Source organism: Pagrus major, chromosome 1, assembly GCF_040436345.1.
Source record: "Pagrus major chromosome 1, Pma_NU_1.0".
Lineage (NCBI taxonomy): Eukaryota > Metazoa > Chordata > Actinopteri > Spariformes > Sparidae > Pagrus > Pagrus major.
The window spans coordinates 34,529,247-34,545,918 of NC_133215.1; the positions used below are offsets into that span (position 1 = coordinate 34,529,247).

At 35.3% G+C, this 16,672-nt stretch overlaps 1 protein-coding gene across 3 annotated transcripts; it reads right to left on the bottom strand.

The window, feature by feature from the left end:
- Positions 1–384: 384 nt before the first annotated feature.
- Positions 385–16,585, bottom strand: stn1 (STN1 subunit of CST complex). 3 transcript variants are annotated; one of them, XM_073479525.1, is made up of 9 exons: positions 16,347–16,585; positions 15,881–15,976; positions 15,457–15,534; positions 13,871–14,041; positions 13,366–13,477; positions 6,136–6,286; positions 3,498–3,620; positions 3,348–3,420; positions 385–2,956 (listed from the first exon to the last, which is right to left on the bottom strand). In XM_073479525.1, exons 1-9 carry the CDS (start codon positions 16,477–16,479, stop codon positions 2,799–2,801), a joined length of 1,095 nt encoding a protein of 364 aa, XP_073335626.1. In that variant the 5' UTR covers positions 16,480–16,585; the 3' UTR covers positions 385–2,798. The 3 variants fall into 3 exon arrangements, with proteins under 3 accessions (XP_073335626.1, XP_073335551.1, XP_073335692.1); XM_073479450.1 differs by having other exon boundaries at positions 13,871–14,044; XM_073479591.1 differs by lacking the exon at positions 15,457–15,534 and having other exon boundaries at positions 13,871–14,044.
- Positions 16,586–16,672: the final 87 nt, after the last annotated feature.

The window sequence follows — 16,672 nt, forward strand, 5'->3', positions numbered from 1 at the left end:
ATTCATCGGGACATGTTTCTAATCCCGTCCTGTGCAATCGAAGGCAGCTTGGTTATGAAGCCACACTCGGCTCGTTAACACTCTCTGGCTCTTAGATACCGGCAGCTTTCTTTCTGGCCGGAGACACGAGCAGCTGGAACTATGGATACAGATGTTTCACAGGCGACCAATCAGCAGCAGGCTTCTCTACATGAAAGAGCCAATTAACGACCGAACACTGCCCCCCTGTGCACGCCGCAACATAAGCAACATGGTAAAGAAGCTCATTTAAAGGCGAGACTTATTCCCCTTTGTCCTTTTTTATTTAGTTCATAAAATCAAACAGCTAAGATGCTGTAGGACCCTTAAAGGGACATTATGAGACCAGATCAGTATCATCTTTAAAATCACTTGTGGAAATCTTCTTGTATTTAATGACTTGATTATAACCATTAGTACAATGCTGGAATTCCAACTGAGCAAATGCCCCAGGGCCCCGGGACTCCAGGGCTCCTAAAATCTCCAGCCTCATGTGTGTCAACTGCTTTTGTGGTGATGTAATTGATTATGCATAAGTGAATATGCAAGGCAGGATTACAACAAGGCAGAGTGGGCAACTGCCCCAGGGCCCCAGATCCTCAGGGGCCAGAGGGCTCTGGGTTCATTGTGAGGTAAATCATTTGTGGCTATTTAACTGATTGATATATAAAATACAATGGAAAGGGCTTTTCTGGTCATATCAAATCATACACAGATTTTACACATTAAGTTTACTCATTACGAAGGCTTCCTAAGCTGGGTTCACATTGCATATTCCAAATTGCATACTTCTTCTTGTACATACTGCAGCTACCCTTACAAAGTATATACTGTTGCATGCAGTACACATACAACTGGGACATCCCTCTTCATCATAACTCTGCGCCTTGTAGTGTGAAATTTGAAGTAAAAAGAAATATCAAGTGATTTGGGACGCAACCGTGCTGTCTGTGCTCTCTCCACGGCTCAGTCAATGCAAAGTCTTCCGCCGGGCAGAGGATTGTGCCTCAGAACAGCCAGAAATGCATGCTGGCTTCTGTACTGCAAAATACGACAGAATACCACATGGACATCCTGGTATTTTTGGCAAACTGCATTCGACATACAATTATTGGGGCATACTGAATCATTTTCTGGCATACAAAATATTAAAATAGTATGGATTTTGGAACACAGCCAGTCTGTAAAAACAGCTTTACACATTTCTTTCCCCTGTAGCTCTGCAGGGAGCCTCCTAAAGTCTGGGAAAACAACCCTGATGATGTTATCAGGGTTATCTTAACTTGGGCTTGGAGATTACAAATCATTAACTGAAAGCCTGCAGAATAGCATTTAAAAGGTTTGGGCATTTGGTAGTTAAGGGAAGTCTATTGACAAATGCTGCTGAGTTGCATTGTGGGAAATGTGGCATCCAACATTTTGAAGCTTGAGGATCTGAGCCTCTTATGGAAAACCATGATGTGGCATACTTGGCATGAGGAGGCTATAATATTTGTGTCATAATAGTCACATGAGGATGTGACATATAGGTGCATGTTGCAATATGTGGTTGTGATTTCATGATGGCGACATAGTAATATAAACAGTTTAAAAAGAAGCCACTTAGAATCACTATGACCTGGATAACTGAGAACCTTCATCAACACATATTTTCTGTTGAATTGTCTGAATAAATAACATAAGACTTTTTTTTCTCTTTTTTTTTTTTTTTAAAGAAAAGCTATACACATTTTAAATACAGTAAGAAGAATAGGGCTTAAAGGGTAAGGTCACTCAAAATTGAAAATTCAGTCATTATTCACTCACATGTCGATGGAGAGTCAGGTGAAGTTTCATAGTCCACAAAACATTTCTTGAGCTTCACAGCAAAACAGTGTTGCAGCATTTTCCTAAACAACTGAAGTAGATGGGCACTTGTCTTAAAACATAAAAAAACAACTGCAGCTCTTCCAACGTAATCCAAGTCTCCAGAAGCCCCAAGATCCCAAATTCATTTGAAAAGACTTTATTAACACCCTCGACACGTGGTTAAGCTCGGGCAACCACTTTAGACGTGGTGCGCACTAACACTTTTAGCTGAGCAGCTACAGTAAAAGTTTCAGCTTTAAAATAAGTGTAAACGTATTTTCAAATCAATTTAGGATCTCAGGGCTTCTGGAGACTTGGATTCCACTGGACAAGCTGTATAAAAACATTTTATGTTTCAGTTGTTTTTTGCTATTACCCATCTACTTCAGTTGTTTAGGAGAACAGTTTGCTGTAAAGGTCCACACATGTTTTGTGCTCTACAAAACTTCACCCAACTCTCTAACGGCATCAGATAATGACAGAATTTAATATTCCTTTAATGGGAACAGAGGAGCTCATTTTTACTCCAGGGCCCCCTGACAGGTTAATTCAGCTATGCATGAGCTTTATCTTTGTTTCTTTATATATTTTTAAATTTCTACTATCATACATAAATATACATAGCAGCAGAGAGCAATGTGGTCCTAGAGGCTTCTCTGATGTCCATTTTCGTAGGCATGTCTTTCAAATAAATTTCAGTTAAACTTAATATTTAACCATAACACACTGACATCCAGCAGTAATTAAAAATACAAAACATAGGGAGTTCAATTAATGGTGGCAACTGTTACAATAGTCTAGATGAATCAAGGAAGGCAAATGGCATGATTTACTTAAACATACTGGATGCTCACATTTTGGAGCAATAAGCTGTGCTACACATGGTACAGTATATGCAGTGATACTGGGTTCCCAAGCCTGCTGCGCTCGAGTTAAAACACAGTGTAATAGTTATCGCTGGTGCTGACAATGTCACTGTTGCACTCCAGTGATTTGAGGACCAGCTCCAGTGCTGCCTTGCTCACGTTGAGGCTGTAGCGCTGCCTGACCGCAGACAAGACGTGCATGATGTGACAACCCTTCTCTGCATCTACAGGAACAGGAGAAAACAACAATGACACAGGTCAGTCCAGAGGCAGGTGGAGACTTTAATATAACACTTGAAAAAAGTGATTCATGAAGTTTCCTTTTTTCAAGAGTTTTTACATTTCTTGGATTTTTTTTCTTTTTTCTTTACAAACATCTTACAGAATGACAAGAATCCCATTTCACAGGTGTGATTGTTGTGCTAACTTCATATTTGACAAGAAGGAGGTAAAAGCTAAAAAGCTAAAATAGCTAATAAAAGCTTCCAATTTTGATTACTTCAAATGAATGATAGTTACTGCTATATTCAACACACTGCCACAAAGGAGACTGACACATAGTCGAACTAAAACAAGTTTAATACTTCATGAAGAGCAACACTTAATTCTACTTACATTTCTCTCTCTTTGAGTCTTCCCTGATGATGTCTTTGACAGCAATTAGTAGATCTTTGTCATGTGCAGTCACCTGGTGACGTACAACAGTATCAAAGAGATGCATGTCCATAATGCATCCAGATGATAACAACTTTCTATTTTTCTTACCCGATAGACTTCATCCTGGGACTTGACCTTGCGGTACACCGTCCCATTGTCCTGTAATATTTGCAGGGCCTCCTTCAAAAGCTGGCGTAGCTGCTGGCATGCAGAAGGACCCGCCACAGGCTCCTTAACAGCAACAGAGAAGCATAATAATGCAAAAGCGCTGAAATGCATTTGTTTCAGTTTTCGAATAACTAAATGATTTTCTGTTAAACTCTAGTGCAACGTGATAATATCTCAACTTGATGATATTTTGTTTAATTTGTAGGAAAACCAAAATATGGCAAATGGGTGCATTTATACAGCGTATGCACGCGCACGCGCGCACACACAAACACACACACACGCACTACAGTGAGCTACCATCCATGTTGCTGGCCAGACTACACTTGTACCGATTGGCAATCGGACCGTATATCAACGATTGAAGGGATGATCGACAATTTGTTTTTCCTACAATGACACTAAGATGATTTTAACTAACTTATTATCAGAACTATGTTGTAAAAATAATCTGTATAATCTCTGTCCGGCTGTACATTTAGAGATGTTTCGCTCACTTAGCCTCAGTACAAGTGACAAGTGAATTTACAATCCTTAATTACTAACGATTTTTTCCTCTACCATGGATCTGACACCACACACGTGCCTGCTCCACAAACTTAAATCAGTGCTCTATAAGAGTAGATAATGTTATGGATAGTGATATTAAAGATAAGATGATGTTAAACAGAACATGACGCTGTGATACTGTCGCACAACGAACTGACACAAAGACTTTAACATAGCTTGCAGATAGGCTGTGTACTTTATCTGTTCTTATAACTCCTACTGCAGTCTACTCAGTAGCCCTATAAAGGAGTTGTGGACCGTAGAATATCGGTGGCCCTAGTTTTTGCTGTGTGTCTGGCATTGTTGGCACTAGTCAGTCCTTGTCGGCAGGTTTTTGGCCGACTGAGCATGTTGAATCTGCGGAAGAGTCCGTCAGTGAGAGAAGTCAGTCTGATTGGCCATTCAGTTCAGCGAATCAGTACACGAGAAACGGAAAAGAAAGGGAAACCTCCTTGAACCTGACACTGAAGTATCCATGAATTCATCCAGTAAGTGCGATTTCTCTTTATTTTCAACTTCTGCCTCTTCACCAGTGCAACTTTTTATAGACACATCTTTTATTAGGAAAGGCTATAGTAGCGAGAGTGGTGTGAAAGAACACTGCTTTATCGTAACATCGCTTGTATATTCAGAGTCTTAAGTCTTCCCGTTTCCCTTTTAAATGACGAATACAGACTTGCCGCCACCTGGTGGTGTGGAGAGTTATATCCTCCCATGCAGGTGTAGAACCAATGAGGGTACCCTGGAGATTGAACCGCCAACCCTGTGATCAGTTAACAACTGCCCAAGAAGTGCAAGTTCCATTGTCAGCAGCTTTAAGAGTTTAATAATTTCCATTCATATGACTAATAACTTCAACAACTATAGAGAATACAAATAAGCTTCAATGTAGGGCTGCACAATATTGGAAAAAAACTGACATTGTGATTTTTTTTCAACCCTGTGATATATATTGCGATATGAAAAAATACAGGAATTTTCATCAGATGACCTGAATAGCACTTTAAGTTATGCTGCACTGCTGCTATCTTGTGGACAATTAACCTGCACTGATCTTACCTCTTTTTGTGACTGTTACGAGTATGGCTTCTGTCTGTGTTTTAGAGATATTCTTATTGTTTTCTTTTATTGCTTGCTTTTATTGTGCTGGGACCTGAGTACATGTTTCGTTCTATCATGTGCAAACGTGAATTGAATGACAATAAACAAACCTTTGAACCTTTTGAGCTCTCCATCTTAAAATGGAACATTCTAGCTTCATAATTACATTAAGTAACTAACAATGAGTGATAAACAGGTTATTCAACTTTTTATTCAGCAACTGAAATCTTTTACAGCAAAACTAAACATCTTTCTTTTTATCAAAAGTGATTAAAAAAAATGACAGTCAGATCTGGCTTTGCATTCGTTGTACTGAGCTGTGTGGTACCGACGTAAATGGTCAAACAAATTAGTTGTGTTACCTCTCGTTGTGGCAACAGATGCAAGGCACTGTCGACACAGAACACGTGTTTGGTCAATATCATCCTTCTTGAAGCCGAAATAATTCCAGATAACTGACATTGCTTTTCTTTTTGGCACCAAGTCTTCATTTTCAGCGATTTTTTCTTGTTCGTTGCTCATTTTTCAATGTTGTTACCAGCGACTCACTCCATGTGCAGGGGCGTGGTCTGCTTCGGCACACTGAATAAGAACTAATGTGATTGGTGGATCGCTGTGCATGCAGAGTCTGCATGCACAGTGTGTGTCAAGTACCCTTGAAATTAGATGAGTTCATTTGCCTCCTACATCGCAGGCCCTGCGATGTGACTCTTGCGCACACGTACATCGCGATGACAATGCTGAAACGATATATCGTGCAGCTCTACTTCAATGCTAGAAATCAAATCGTGGCTGGATTTCTTTATTCCATTCATCATTCTCACATAAGAAGCACACTTCAAATAAAGTCTGATGTTTGACTTTCTTTTCATCCCACCAGCACACATCTTCAAACAGAAATGGGTCCCATATTATTATTCTGGTGTACCTGGTCTGCTGATGCGGTTTGAGGCTGGTGGGAGATCAGAGGCTGCAGGAGGTCCTGAACATCATAGGGTCTGAAACTGGTCACCGACTTCTGCTTCAAGAAATCCCTGAGGATATTTGTCGCCTTGTTGAGGGGACTGATGGCTGAGTCACTGAAAAACAGAGTCTGGCCTTAATACAATTCATACCAATATGCCTTTTAAACTGTTATAAACTGATATGCTTTTTAAACTGTTATAAACTGATGTGCCTTTTAAACTGTTATAAACTGATATGCCTTTTAAACTGTTATAAACTGATGTGCCTTTTAAACTGTTATAAACTGATGTGCTTTTTAAACTGTTATAAACTGATGTGCCTTTTAAACTGTTATAAACTGATGTGCTTTTTAAACTGTTATAAACTGATGTGCTTTTTAAACTGTTATAAACTGATGTGCCTTTTTAACTGTAATAAACTGATGTGCCTTTTTAACTGTTATAAACTGATGTGCCTTTTAAACTGTTATAAACTGATGTGCCTTTTAAACTGTTATAAACTGATATGCTTTTTAAACTGTTATAAACTGATATGCTTTTTAAACTGTTATACACTGATGTGCTTTTTAAACTGTTATAAACTGATATGCCTTTTAAACTGTTATAAACTGATGTGCTTTTTAAACTGTTATAAACTGATGTGCCTTTTAAACTGTTATAAACTGATGTGCTTTTTAAACTGTTATAAACTGATGTGCTTTTTAAACTGTTATAAACTGATGTGCCTTTTTAACTGTAATAAACTGATGTGCCTTTTTAACTGTTATAAACTGATGTGCCTTTTAAACTGTTATAAACTGATGTGCCTTTTAAACTGTTATAAACTGATATGCTTTTTAAACTGTTATAAACTGATGTGCTTTTTAAACTGTTATAAACTGATGTGCCTTTTAAACTGTTATAAACTGATATGCTTTTTAAACTGTTATAAACTGATGTGCCTTTTAAACTGTTATAAACTGATGTGCCTTTTAAACTGTTATAAACTGATGTGCTTTTTAAACTGTTATACACTGATGTGCCTTTTAAACTGTTATAAACTGATGTGCCTTTTAAACTGTTATAAACTGATGTGCTTTTTAAACTGTTATACACTGATATGCTTTTTAAACTGTTATAAACTGATGTGCTTTTTAAACTGTTATAAACTGATATGCTTTTTAAACTGTTATAAACTGATATGCTTTTTAAACTGTTATAAACTGATGTGCTTTTTAAACTGTTATAAACTGATATGCTTTTTAAACTGTTATAAACTGATGTGCCTTTTTAAACTGTTATAAACTGATGTGCCTTTTAAACTGTTATAAACTGATATGCTTTTTAAACTGTTATAAACTGATGTGCCTTTTTAACTGTAATAAACTGATGTGCCTTTTTAAACTGTTATAAACTGATGTGCCTTTTAAACTGTTATAAACTGATATGCTTTTTAAACTGTTATAAACTGATGTGCTTTTTAAACTGTTATAAACTGATATGCTTTTTAAACTGTTATAAACTGATGTGCCTTTTAAACTGTTATAAACTGATATGCCTTTTAAACTGTTATAAACTGATGTGCCTTTTAAACTGTTATAAACTGATATGCCTTTTAAACTGTTATAAACTGATATGCCTTTTAAACTGTTATACACTGATGTGCTTTTTAAACTGTTATAAACTGATGTGCCTTTTAAACTGTTATACACTGATGTGCTTTTTAAACTGTTATAAACTGATGTGCCTTTTAAACTGTTATAAACTGATGTGCTTTTTAAACTGTTATAAACTGATGTGCCTTTTAAACTGTTATAAACTGATGTGCTTTTTAAACTGTTATAAACTGATGTGCCTTTTTAACTGTAATAAACTGATGTGCCTTTTTAACTGTTATAAACTGATATGCTTTTTAAACTGTTATAAACTGATGTGCTTTTTAAACTGTTATAAACTGATGTGCCTTTTAAACTGTTATAAACTGATATGCTTTTTAAACTGTTATAAACTGATGTGCCTTTTTAACTGTAATAAACTGATGTGCCTTTTTAACTGTTATACACTGATATGCTTTTTAAACTGTTATAAACTGATGTGCCTTTTTAACTGTAATAAACTGATGTGCCTTTTTAACTGTTATAAACTGATATGCTTTTTAAACTGTTATAAACTGATATGCTTTTTAAACTGTTATAAACTGATGTGCCTTTTTAAACTGTTATAAACTGATGTGCCTTTTAAACTGTTATAAACTGATGTGCTTTTTAAACTGTTATAAACTGATGTGCTTTTTAAACTGTTATAAACTGATGTGCCTTTTAAACTGTTATAAACTGATGTGCCTTTTAAACTGTTATAAACTGATGTGCCTTTTAAACTGTTATAAACTGATATGCCTTTTAAACTGTTATAAACTGATGTGCCTTTTAAACTGTTATAAACTGATGTGCCTTTTAAACTGTTATAAACTGATATGCCTTTTAAACTGTTATAAACTGATGTGCCTTTTTAACTGTAATAAACTGATGTGCCTTTTAAACTGTTATAAACTGATGTGCCTTTTTAACTGTTATAAACTGATGTGCTTTTTAAACTGTTATAAACTGATATGCTTTTTAAACTGTTATAAACTGATATGCTTTTTAAACTGTTATAAACTGATATGCTTTTTAAACTGTTATAAACTGATATGCTTTTTAAACTGTTATAAACTGATATGCTTTTTAAACTGTTATAAACTGATATGCTTTTTAAACTGTTATAAACTGATGTGCCTTTTAAACTGTTATAAACTGATATGCTTTTTAAACTGTTATAAACTGATGTGCTTTTTAAACTGTTATAAACTGATGTGCTTTTTAAACTGTTATAAACTGATGTGCCTTTTAAACTGTTATAAACTGATATGCTTTTTAAACTGTTATAAACTGATGTGCTTTTTAAACTGTTATAAACTGATGTGCCTTTTAAACTGTTATAAACTGATGTGCTTTTTAAACTGTTATACACTGATGTGCCTTTTAAACTGTTATAAACTGATATGCTTTTTAAACTGTTATAAACTGATGTGCTTTTTAAACTGTTAAAAACTGATGTGCCTTTTAAACTGTTATAAACTGATGTGCTTTTTAAACTGTTATAAACTGATGTGCTTTTTAAACTGTTATAAACTGATGTGCCTTTTAAACTGTTATACACTGATGTGCTTTTTAAACTGTTATAAACTGATGTGCCTTTTAAACTGTTATAAACTGATGTGCTTTTTAAACTGTTATACACTGATGTGCCTTTTAAACTGTTATAAACTGATGTGCCTTTTAAACTGTTATAAACTGATGTGCCTTTTAAACTGTTATAAACTGATGTGCTTTTTAAACTGTTATAAACTGATGTGCTTTTTAAACTGTTATAAACTGATGTGCCTTTTTAACTGTAATAAACTGATGTGCCTTTTTAACTGTTATAAACTGATATGCTTTTTAAACTGTTATAAACTGATGTGCTTTTTAAACTGTTATAAACTGATGTGCCTTTTAAACTGTTATAAACTGATATGCTTTTTAAACTGTTATAAACTGATGTGCCTTTTTAACTGTAATAAACTGATGTGCCTTTTTAACTGTTATAAACTGATATGCTTTTTAAACTGTTATAAACTGATATGCTTTTTAAACTGTTATAAACTGATGTGCCTTTTTAAACTGTTATAAACTGATGTGCCTTTTAAACTGTTATAAACTGATGTGCTTTTTAAACTGTTATAAACTGATGTGCTTTTTAAACTGTTATAAACTGATATGCTTTTTAAACTGTTATAAACTGATGTGCCTTTTAAACTGTTATAAACTGATATGCCTTTTAAACTGTTATAAACTGATGTGCCTTTTAAACTGTTATAAACTGATATGCCTTTTAAACTGTTATAAACTGATATGCCTTTTAAACTGTTATAAACTGATGTGCCTTTTAAACTGTTATAAACTGATGTGCCTTTTAAACTGTTATAAACTGATATGCCTTTTAAACTGTTATAAACTGATGTGCTTTTTAAACTGTTATAAACTGATATGCTTTTTAAACTGTTATAAACTGATGTGCTTTTTAAACTGTTATAAACTGATGTGCTTTTTAAACTGTTATAAACTGATGTGCCTTTTAAACTGTTATAAACTGATGTGCTTTTTAAACTGTTATAAACTGATGTGCCTTTTAAACTGTTATAAACTGATATGCCTTTTAAACTGTTATAAACTGATGTGCCTTTTAAACTGTTATAAACTGATGTGCCTTTTAAACTGTTATAAACTGATGTGCCTTTTTAACTGTAATAAACTGATGTGCCTTTTAAACTGTTATAAACTGATGTGCCTTTTTAACTGTTATAAACTGATGTGCTTTTTAAACTGTTATAAACTGATATGCTTTTTAAACTGTTATAAACTGATATGCTTTTTAAACTGTTATAAACTGATATGCTTTTTAAACTGTTATAAACTGATATGCTTTTTAAACTGTTATAAACTGATGTGCTTTTTAAACTGTTATAAACTGATATGCTTTTTAAACTGTTATAAACTGATATGCTTTTTAAACTGTTATAAACTGATGTGCCTTTTAAACTGTTATAAACTGATATGCTTTTTAAACTGTTATAAACTGATGTGCTTTTTAAACTGTTATAAACTGATGTGCCTTTTAAACTGTTATAAACTGATATGCTTTTTAAACTGTTATAAACTGATGTGCTTTTTAAACTGTTATAAACTGATGTGCCTTTTAAACTGTTATAAACTGATGTGCTTTTTAAACTGTTATACACTGATGTGCCTTTTAAACTGTTATAAACTGATATGCTTTTTAAACTGTTATAAACTGATGTGCTTTTTAAACTGTTATAAACTGATGTGCCTTTTAAACTGTTATAAACTGATGTGCTTTTTAAACTGTTATAAACTGATGTGCCTTTTAAACTGTTATAAACTGATATGCTTTTTAAACTGTTATAAACTGATGTGCTTTTTAAACTGTTATAAACTGATGTGCTTTTTAAACTGTTATAAACTGATGTGCTTTTTAAACTGTTATAAACTGATGTGCCTTTTAAACTGTTATAAACTGATGTGCCTTTTAAACTGTTATAAACTGATATGCTTTTTAAACTGTTATAAACTGCTTTTTAAACTGTTATAAACTGATATGCTTTTTAAACTGTTATAAACTGATATGCTTTTTAAACTGTTATAAACTGATATGCTTTTTAAACTGTTATAAACTGATATGCTTTTTAAACTGTAATAAACTGATATGCCTTTTAAACTGTAATAAACTGATATGCCTTTTAAACTGTTTCAAAAGTGTTTTTTAACTTGTTATGAAAGGGTCGCAATTCAATATTGATGCCTCTATGAGCTAAATACGCAAATTTTAGTTTTTCTGGTTATTCTTAATAACAGGTTGGATTTCAACTTATCCGTTTTGAATAAGTTATGAGGATAAAACCATTTATTATAGGGGACTGCTATATGCTAGAGGAAAGAAGCTGCTCTGTATTCTGCTGGTACGGCACTACAACAAAGTTTACTTTGTTTCACTATCGTCATATTACAGTTATTAATCTTACATAGTTACAAATAGATACATTAGCTTTACTATCTAGCCTGCAAACAGCTGTGCTTAAAAAAGAAAAATAGTATTAAAATCCTTTTTTTACTAACTCTATTATTATCTCTATAATAATTATAATTATTATAATATAATAATTACTCTATAATTATTATTATATGGCGATACTTTAGATTCAGGTACGACGACACTGAACAGCAAGATGTGCTGTGTAAAACATGCAAAGCTAAAGTCACTACGTCCCGCAGCAATACGACCAATCTATATCAACACTTTAAACACCACAAAGAAAAATACGAAGAATGCATTCAAATGAAAGCCCAACAGAGTAACGTGAAAGATACAACTGAAAAACGCCTGAAACGACCACAACAACGCACAATTACGGATACATTTGCAAGTGTCACACCATACGAAAATACCTCGAAAAGACACAAGGAAATCACTGACTCCATAAGTTATTTGGGGAAAAAATACAGTACTATAAACTTCAGGTTTTGTATTTTTTGTGTCATATTTGTATGTTTTGAGTTGAGAAATATACAAACTATTGTAATTCTCTGTGTTGTCCTTGATATTCAAGCAAGTAGACTCATGACACCATTCATTTATAATATCTTAATCGCAATCGCAAATCGCAATATAGTCCACAATAATCGCAATCGCATATTTTCATCAAATCATGCAGCACTACTCCCTAGCCAGATCAAGATCTTTGTGAGAGGAGTCAATGGTTCCTCATACCGCTGTTGTCCACAGGGACCACCAGAGTCAACAAAAAATGGAACTTACTTGTGGCTGCTTTAAATAAATGTACTTTTACCACCTATTCTTCTTGGCTTTATCTGATACATTTCTGGTCCTAGCTTTTAATAACATTGACCAGTCCTGTTGCTGTACACAGTGTAAGACTATTCAGTACTTGTACATACATCTGGAACAAATCATAAACTTGAAATGTTTCCTTGTACAACAGGAATGGGAATCAATAGGTAAGAAACTGCCAAGAACTCTATTTTCATTGGTTTTAGTGAAGGGTATTAGTGTCATGACTGTTTCAGGGGCCTCTCCGGCCCACAAAATAAACATTCTTGGTTAAACATTGGGCTGTAAAAAATATTTTTTTTAAAAAGTGTTTTGCTTGGCTGAGATGGGAATATTGATATACCAATAAAAGCAAAATATGACAAACTGCAGACTGTAAACAGACAGTGACTCATGTTGTACATGATGCATGTGACTTAAACATCCTCTGAAGCTTCTTCTCCACTCTGTGTAAACACCTCACTTCACCATCATGTTTTCTACATTGTTTTTCAACATTTGTGGATTTACTGGCACACTTTTAATAATGTCATGGTGTGTGTCCTCTTCCTCTACAGTGACTGAATGGCACCAGACTGGAGAATTAGCATCACTTGAACCAGCAAATAATATTCTCACAGCAGTGTTGAATAGAAATGATTTCATTTACACTTTCTTTAACCGATTTCTTGGAAATTCAGTTAAAATTTGCACTAAACACTGGATTGAAGCCTCACTACAGTCTTGTAATACACTGTGATGGTACATTAAGGGATGGAGGTTTGTACCTGGTTTCATTCAGTTGCAGCTGAAATGGTTTGTCATAGCACAGTCTGTAGAGCTGAGGAACCTCCATCATCCACGCTATCTGAACCGCCATCACTGGGTCGTTCACTTTATCTGGGAACACACACAGACCCAGACACACACATGATGAATGGGCAGAGGATAAAGATTTCATGTACTCTCAAATAAAAAATGTGCTGTGTGGTGTTGTGTAAGTATGTGTGCGAAAGAGAGACACATGGAGGCCATCATAAAACGAGACTACAGTGCTAGGATAAAAAATGTCCTTGCTAGGCATGTGTGGGTAAGGGATTGTTGGAGCTAAAGCATGTTTTTGGTTGAGCATTTGTAGTTTCTAATGAACAATCATCATCATCATGTCGGTGTTCTTGGACATTTGTTGTCTTACTTTGCTATTATAAAATGTAGCTTGTAAGTAAAAGTGGATGGTAAATTTTGACTTCAAACTGCCACTGTGGCATGAAGAGAACATCCCTCTGCACTCACAGAAGGTGGAGGCCATGATTTCTCTCTGCTGCCTTGATGTCTTCACCGGTCCTCTGACTCGGAGCAGCTCTCCAATCTCCAGGTGGCAGCGGCTCTGCTGGGCCTGTCGCAGTTTGTCCAGCTCAGCAACTGGGTTGAAGCCTCCTCGAGCCCCATCACTGTGCTTTCCCCCTGCTGGAGATGACAAATACAGGATATTACACACTGGTTTGAGTCAAGAAATAAATATGAATTTGTGAAGCACCTTTAAATAAATCAAATAATCCATAAAGATGCAAGACTTTAAAGCTGCACTAATCATTTTTGTTAGATAGACAAGGGATCAAATGACTATGTGTAATGTAATATAGGTCTCTTGTAGTCATGAACGAACAGCAATTCACCACCAAATGCCAGTTCTCCTCAGCTGTACAGAGCTTTTAGGCCTCTTTAAGATCATCGTTTTGGTTTTATGGTCCACAAATCCTGTGTTCATCAACCCGCTTTCAGTGGCAAAGCTGATAAACTGATAAACTTACTAGACACTACATGCCCAGCACAATATGGCAGACAGACAAAGTTAGCGACTAGCTGCGAGAATATAACAAGCAAAATACCTGGACATTTTTCTTTGGGACCAAAACAGAGAGTGGATACTGGACTTTGTTTAACTGCTGAATGTGTCAATACGAACACACTGTGTTTCAGCTTGTTACACTTCCCTCAATTGGCAAAAAAACAGTAAAAAGAACCTGTACTAAATATGGCATCTGTGTTGCCTGCAATTTTGAGCTTTCCTTCATAACAGTGTGAATCACACCAACATCTTGCTTCAAGCTAAAGTTTTTTGGGAGAGGGGGCATTACAAAGTCCGGGGCCCTTTTGAACTGTAGGTTAAAGTTACCCTGTGGAGTTTTTGATGATAAGTGGCACTATGGAGCAATGTTTTGATTAGTGGTGTTTGAGTGTTAGTATCCAATGCCTACTGACTCACAAAAGGAAACTCGCACACACACTTGATCAACATTTGGAGACTACAACGTGCAAAGAAACATAACACAAGTGCTAGCAAAAGAAGGCATAAAGGAGACTGTTTCCTATGCTAACCAATGTAAATAAGGATGTAAACAAATCCAATTTCAAAATATTTATGAAAAGGTTTTATGAGAACAGTAATGCATTCAACAAATGTGTTAGGCCTCAACACACATTCAGTGAGAAACACGGAATGTAAACAAAACTGCTTGTTAATAAGGAAAAAACTAAAGGGTACCTTTTATACTGAGCGTTGCGGTCATAAATTGTATTTGCCGATACTGACAATATGTTTGTCTGATATTTACATGACAAATAGAGCTAGAAGGATGCTAGAAGGCTCATAAAAGCTATTTCATATGAACAATACAGCTGAAGGGCATCTGCTACATAGTCCTCTGTCAAATTAAGCAGCAAGCCAAGATGATCCACAGAAATTATATTAATTGGGTTCAAGGTGGGTGCACAAATCAATTTCCCTTTTGATGTCAGTGTGTGGTGATTTGGCAAACTAATACAGAGCATGACGTACAATCATGCCAACACTGGGATTAATACAAATGCAAACTCACAAGTAGTGGGATGAACTTCCTCTTTCATTAGGTCAGTTTTCCAGCAAAGGCAGTTAATAACGCCAGTACCATCATCCACTGTGAACAGGAGGAAGATACTCCAAATCAGACAAAAGGAAGGGAAGTCAATGCCATGTTACTTTGTACAACAGGAGTGTGTGTGTGTGTGTGTGTGTTAATATTTGTCATTTTAACAGAGAGACTTTCTCATTGCATTATCCATAACATGCAACAATGTCACTGCTCTGCTGCCACTGTTGGTAGCTCAATGACTCCCAAAGACAACATTCACAGTAAGAATATTGCTAAATTACTTGATGGGTTAACATAACTCAGAGATACATAAACACATACAGTACATACTTGTGTACTGAAATATCAGCAAAGAATACATTTGTTCCACACAGTGACACAGCACAATTACCTCCATAACAGAAGAAGTCTTCTCTTTCTCTCTTGTAAACCACTGTCCCGAGGACATCAACTTTGTAGATAGGATGTAAGTTGTAGAAGTAAATACCTGTGGGCCAGGGGTGGAGACACAACAATGTTTCAGTTACTTTCATTATCAACATCAGGCAGCAGATCTTCGAGGTGTTGAAATGTTGATTTGAAAGGGTACCAATTAAAAAAACACAGGATACACAAGTTATACAAATGTCAGATAAGAATACAAAACTTCTGAAAATGTCATACAAGATAATTAACGTTCAGTTAGCTGTTGAGCAAGAACAGTCGGACATAGAATAGAATAGAATAGAATAGAATAGAATAGATATACTTTATTGATCCCAAGCTGGGAAATTAAGGAATGTAACATGTAATGATGCGACTCATTTACAATCACTTAATACAATAACATGGGTTTTAACAGGTGTTTTAAACGTTACCTGGTACCTGCGTGGACTCTGTCATCTGTAGGATGTCTTTGACATATAGCCTGGCGAAGGCAGAAAAGATTGGGTCCAGTCCCCACAACATAGATGGGGGTTCTTCCGCTGGATCCATTGTATCTGCCTGCATTTCATCATGAATTCAAAATTAGAATACTGAAGTTTATGTCTTTTTCGTTTTTTTCCCGTCGGACATGCAGTCCATGTGCAGTCAGTCTCTAGCAACAAAGTAAGCTAGCAGCAGGGGAGTGTCTTGAGAAGTAATGGTCACGTGACGTGTTAACTCGTGTTAAAAATTACTTATTAGTTATTTACTGCGGCGC

What these genes read in the sequence shown, in the direction of transcription:
- stn1 (XM_073479450.1), bottom strand. Translation starts at nt 16,479, where the DNA reads ATGCAGGCAGATACAATGGATCCAGCGGAAGAACCCCCATCTATGTTG. An exon ending in AGACTTCTTCTGTTATGGAG is followed by an intron (nt 15,535 to 15,880) that starts GTAATTGTGCTG and finishes TCCTGTTCACAG; the next exon opens with TGGATGATGGTACTGGCGTT. An exon ending in CCCAGGATGAAGTCTATCGG is followed by an intron (nt 3,421 to 3,497) that starts GTAAGAAAAATA and finishes GTACGTCACCAG; the next exon opens with GTGACTGCACATGACAAAGA.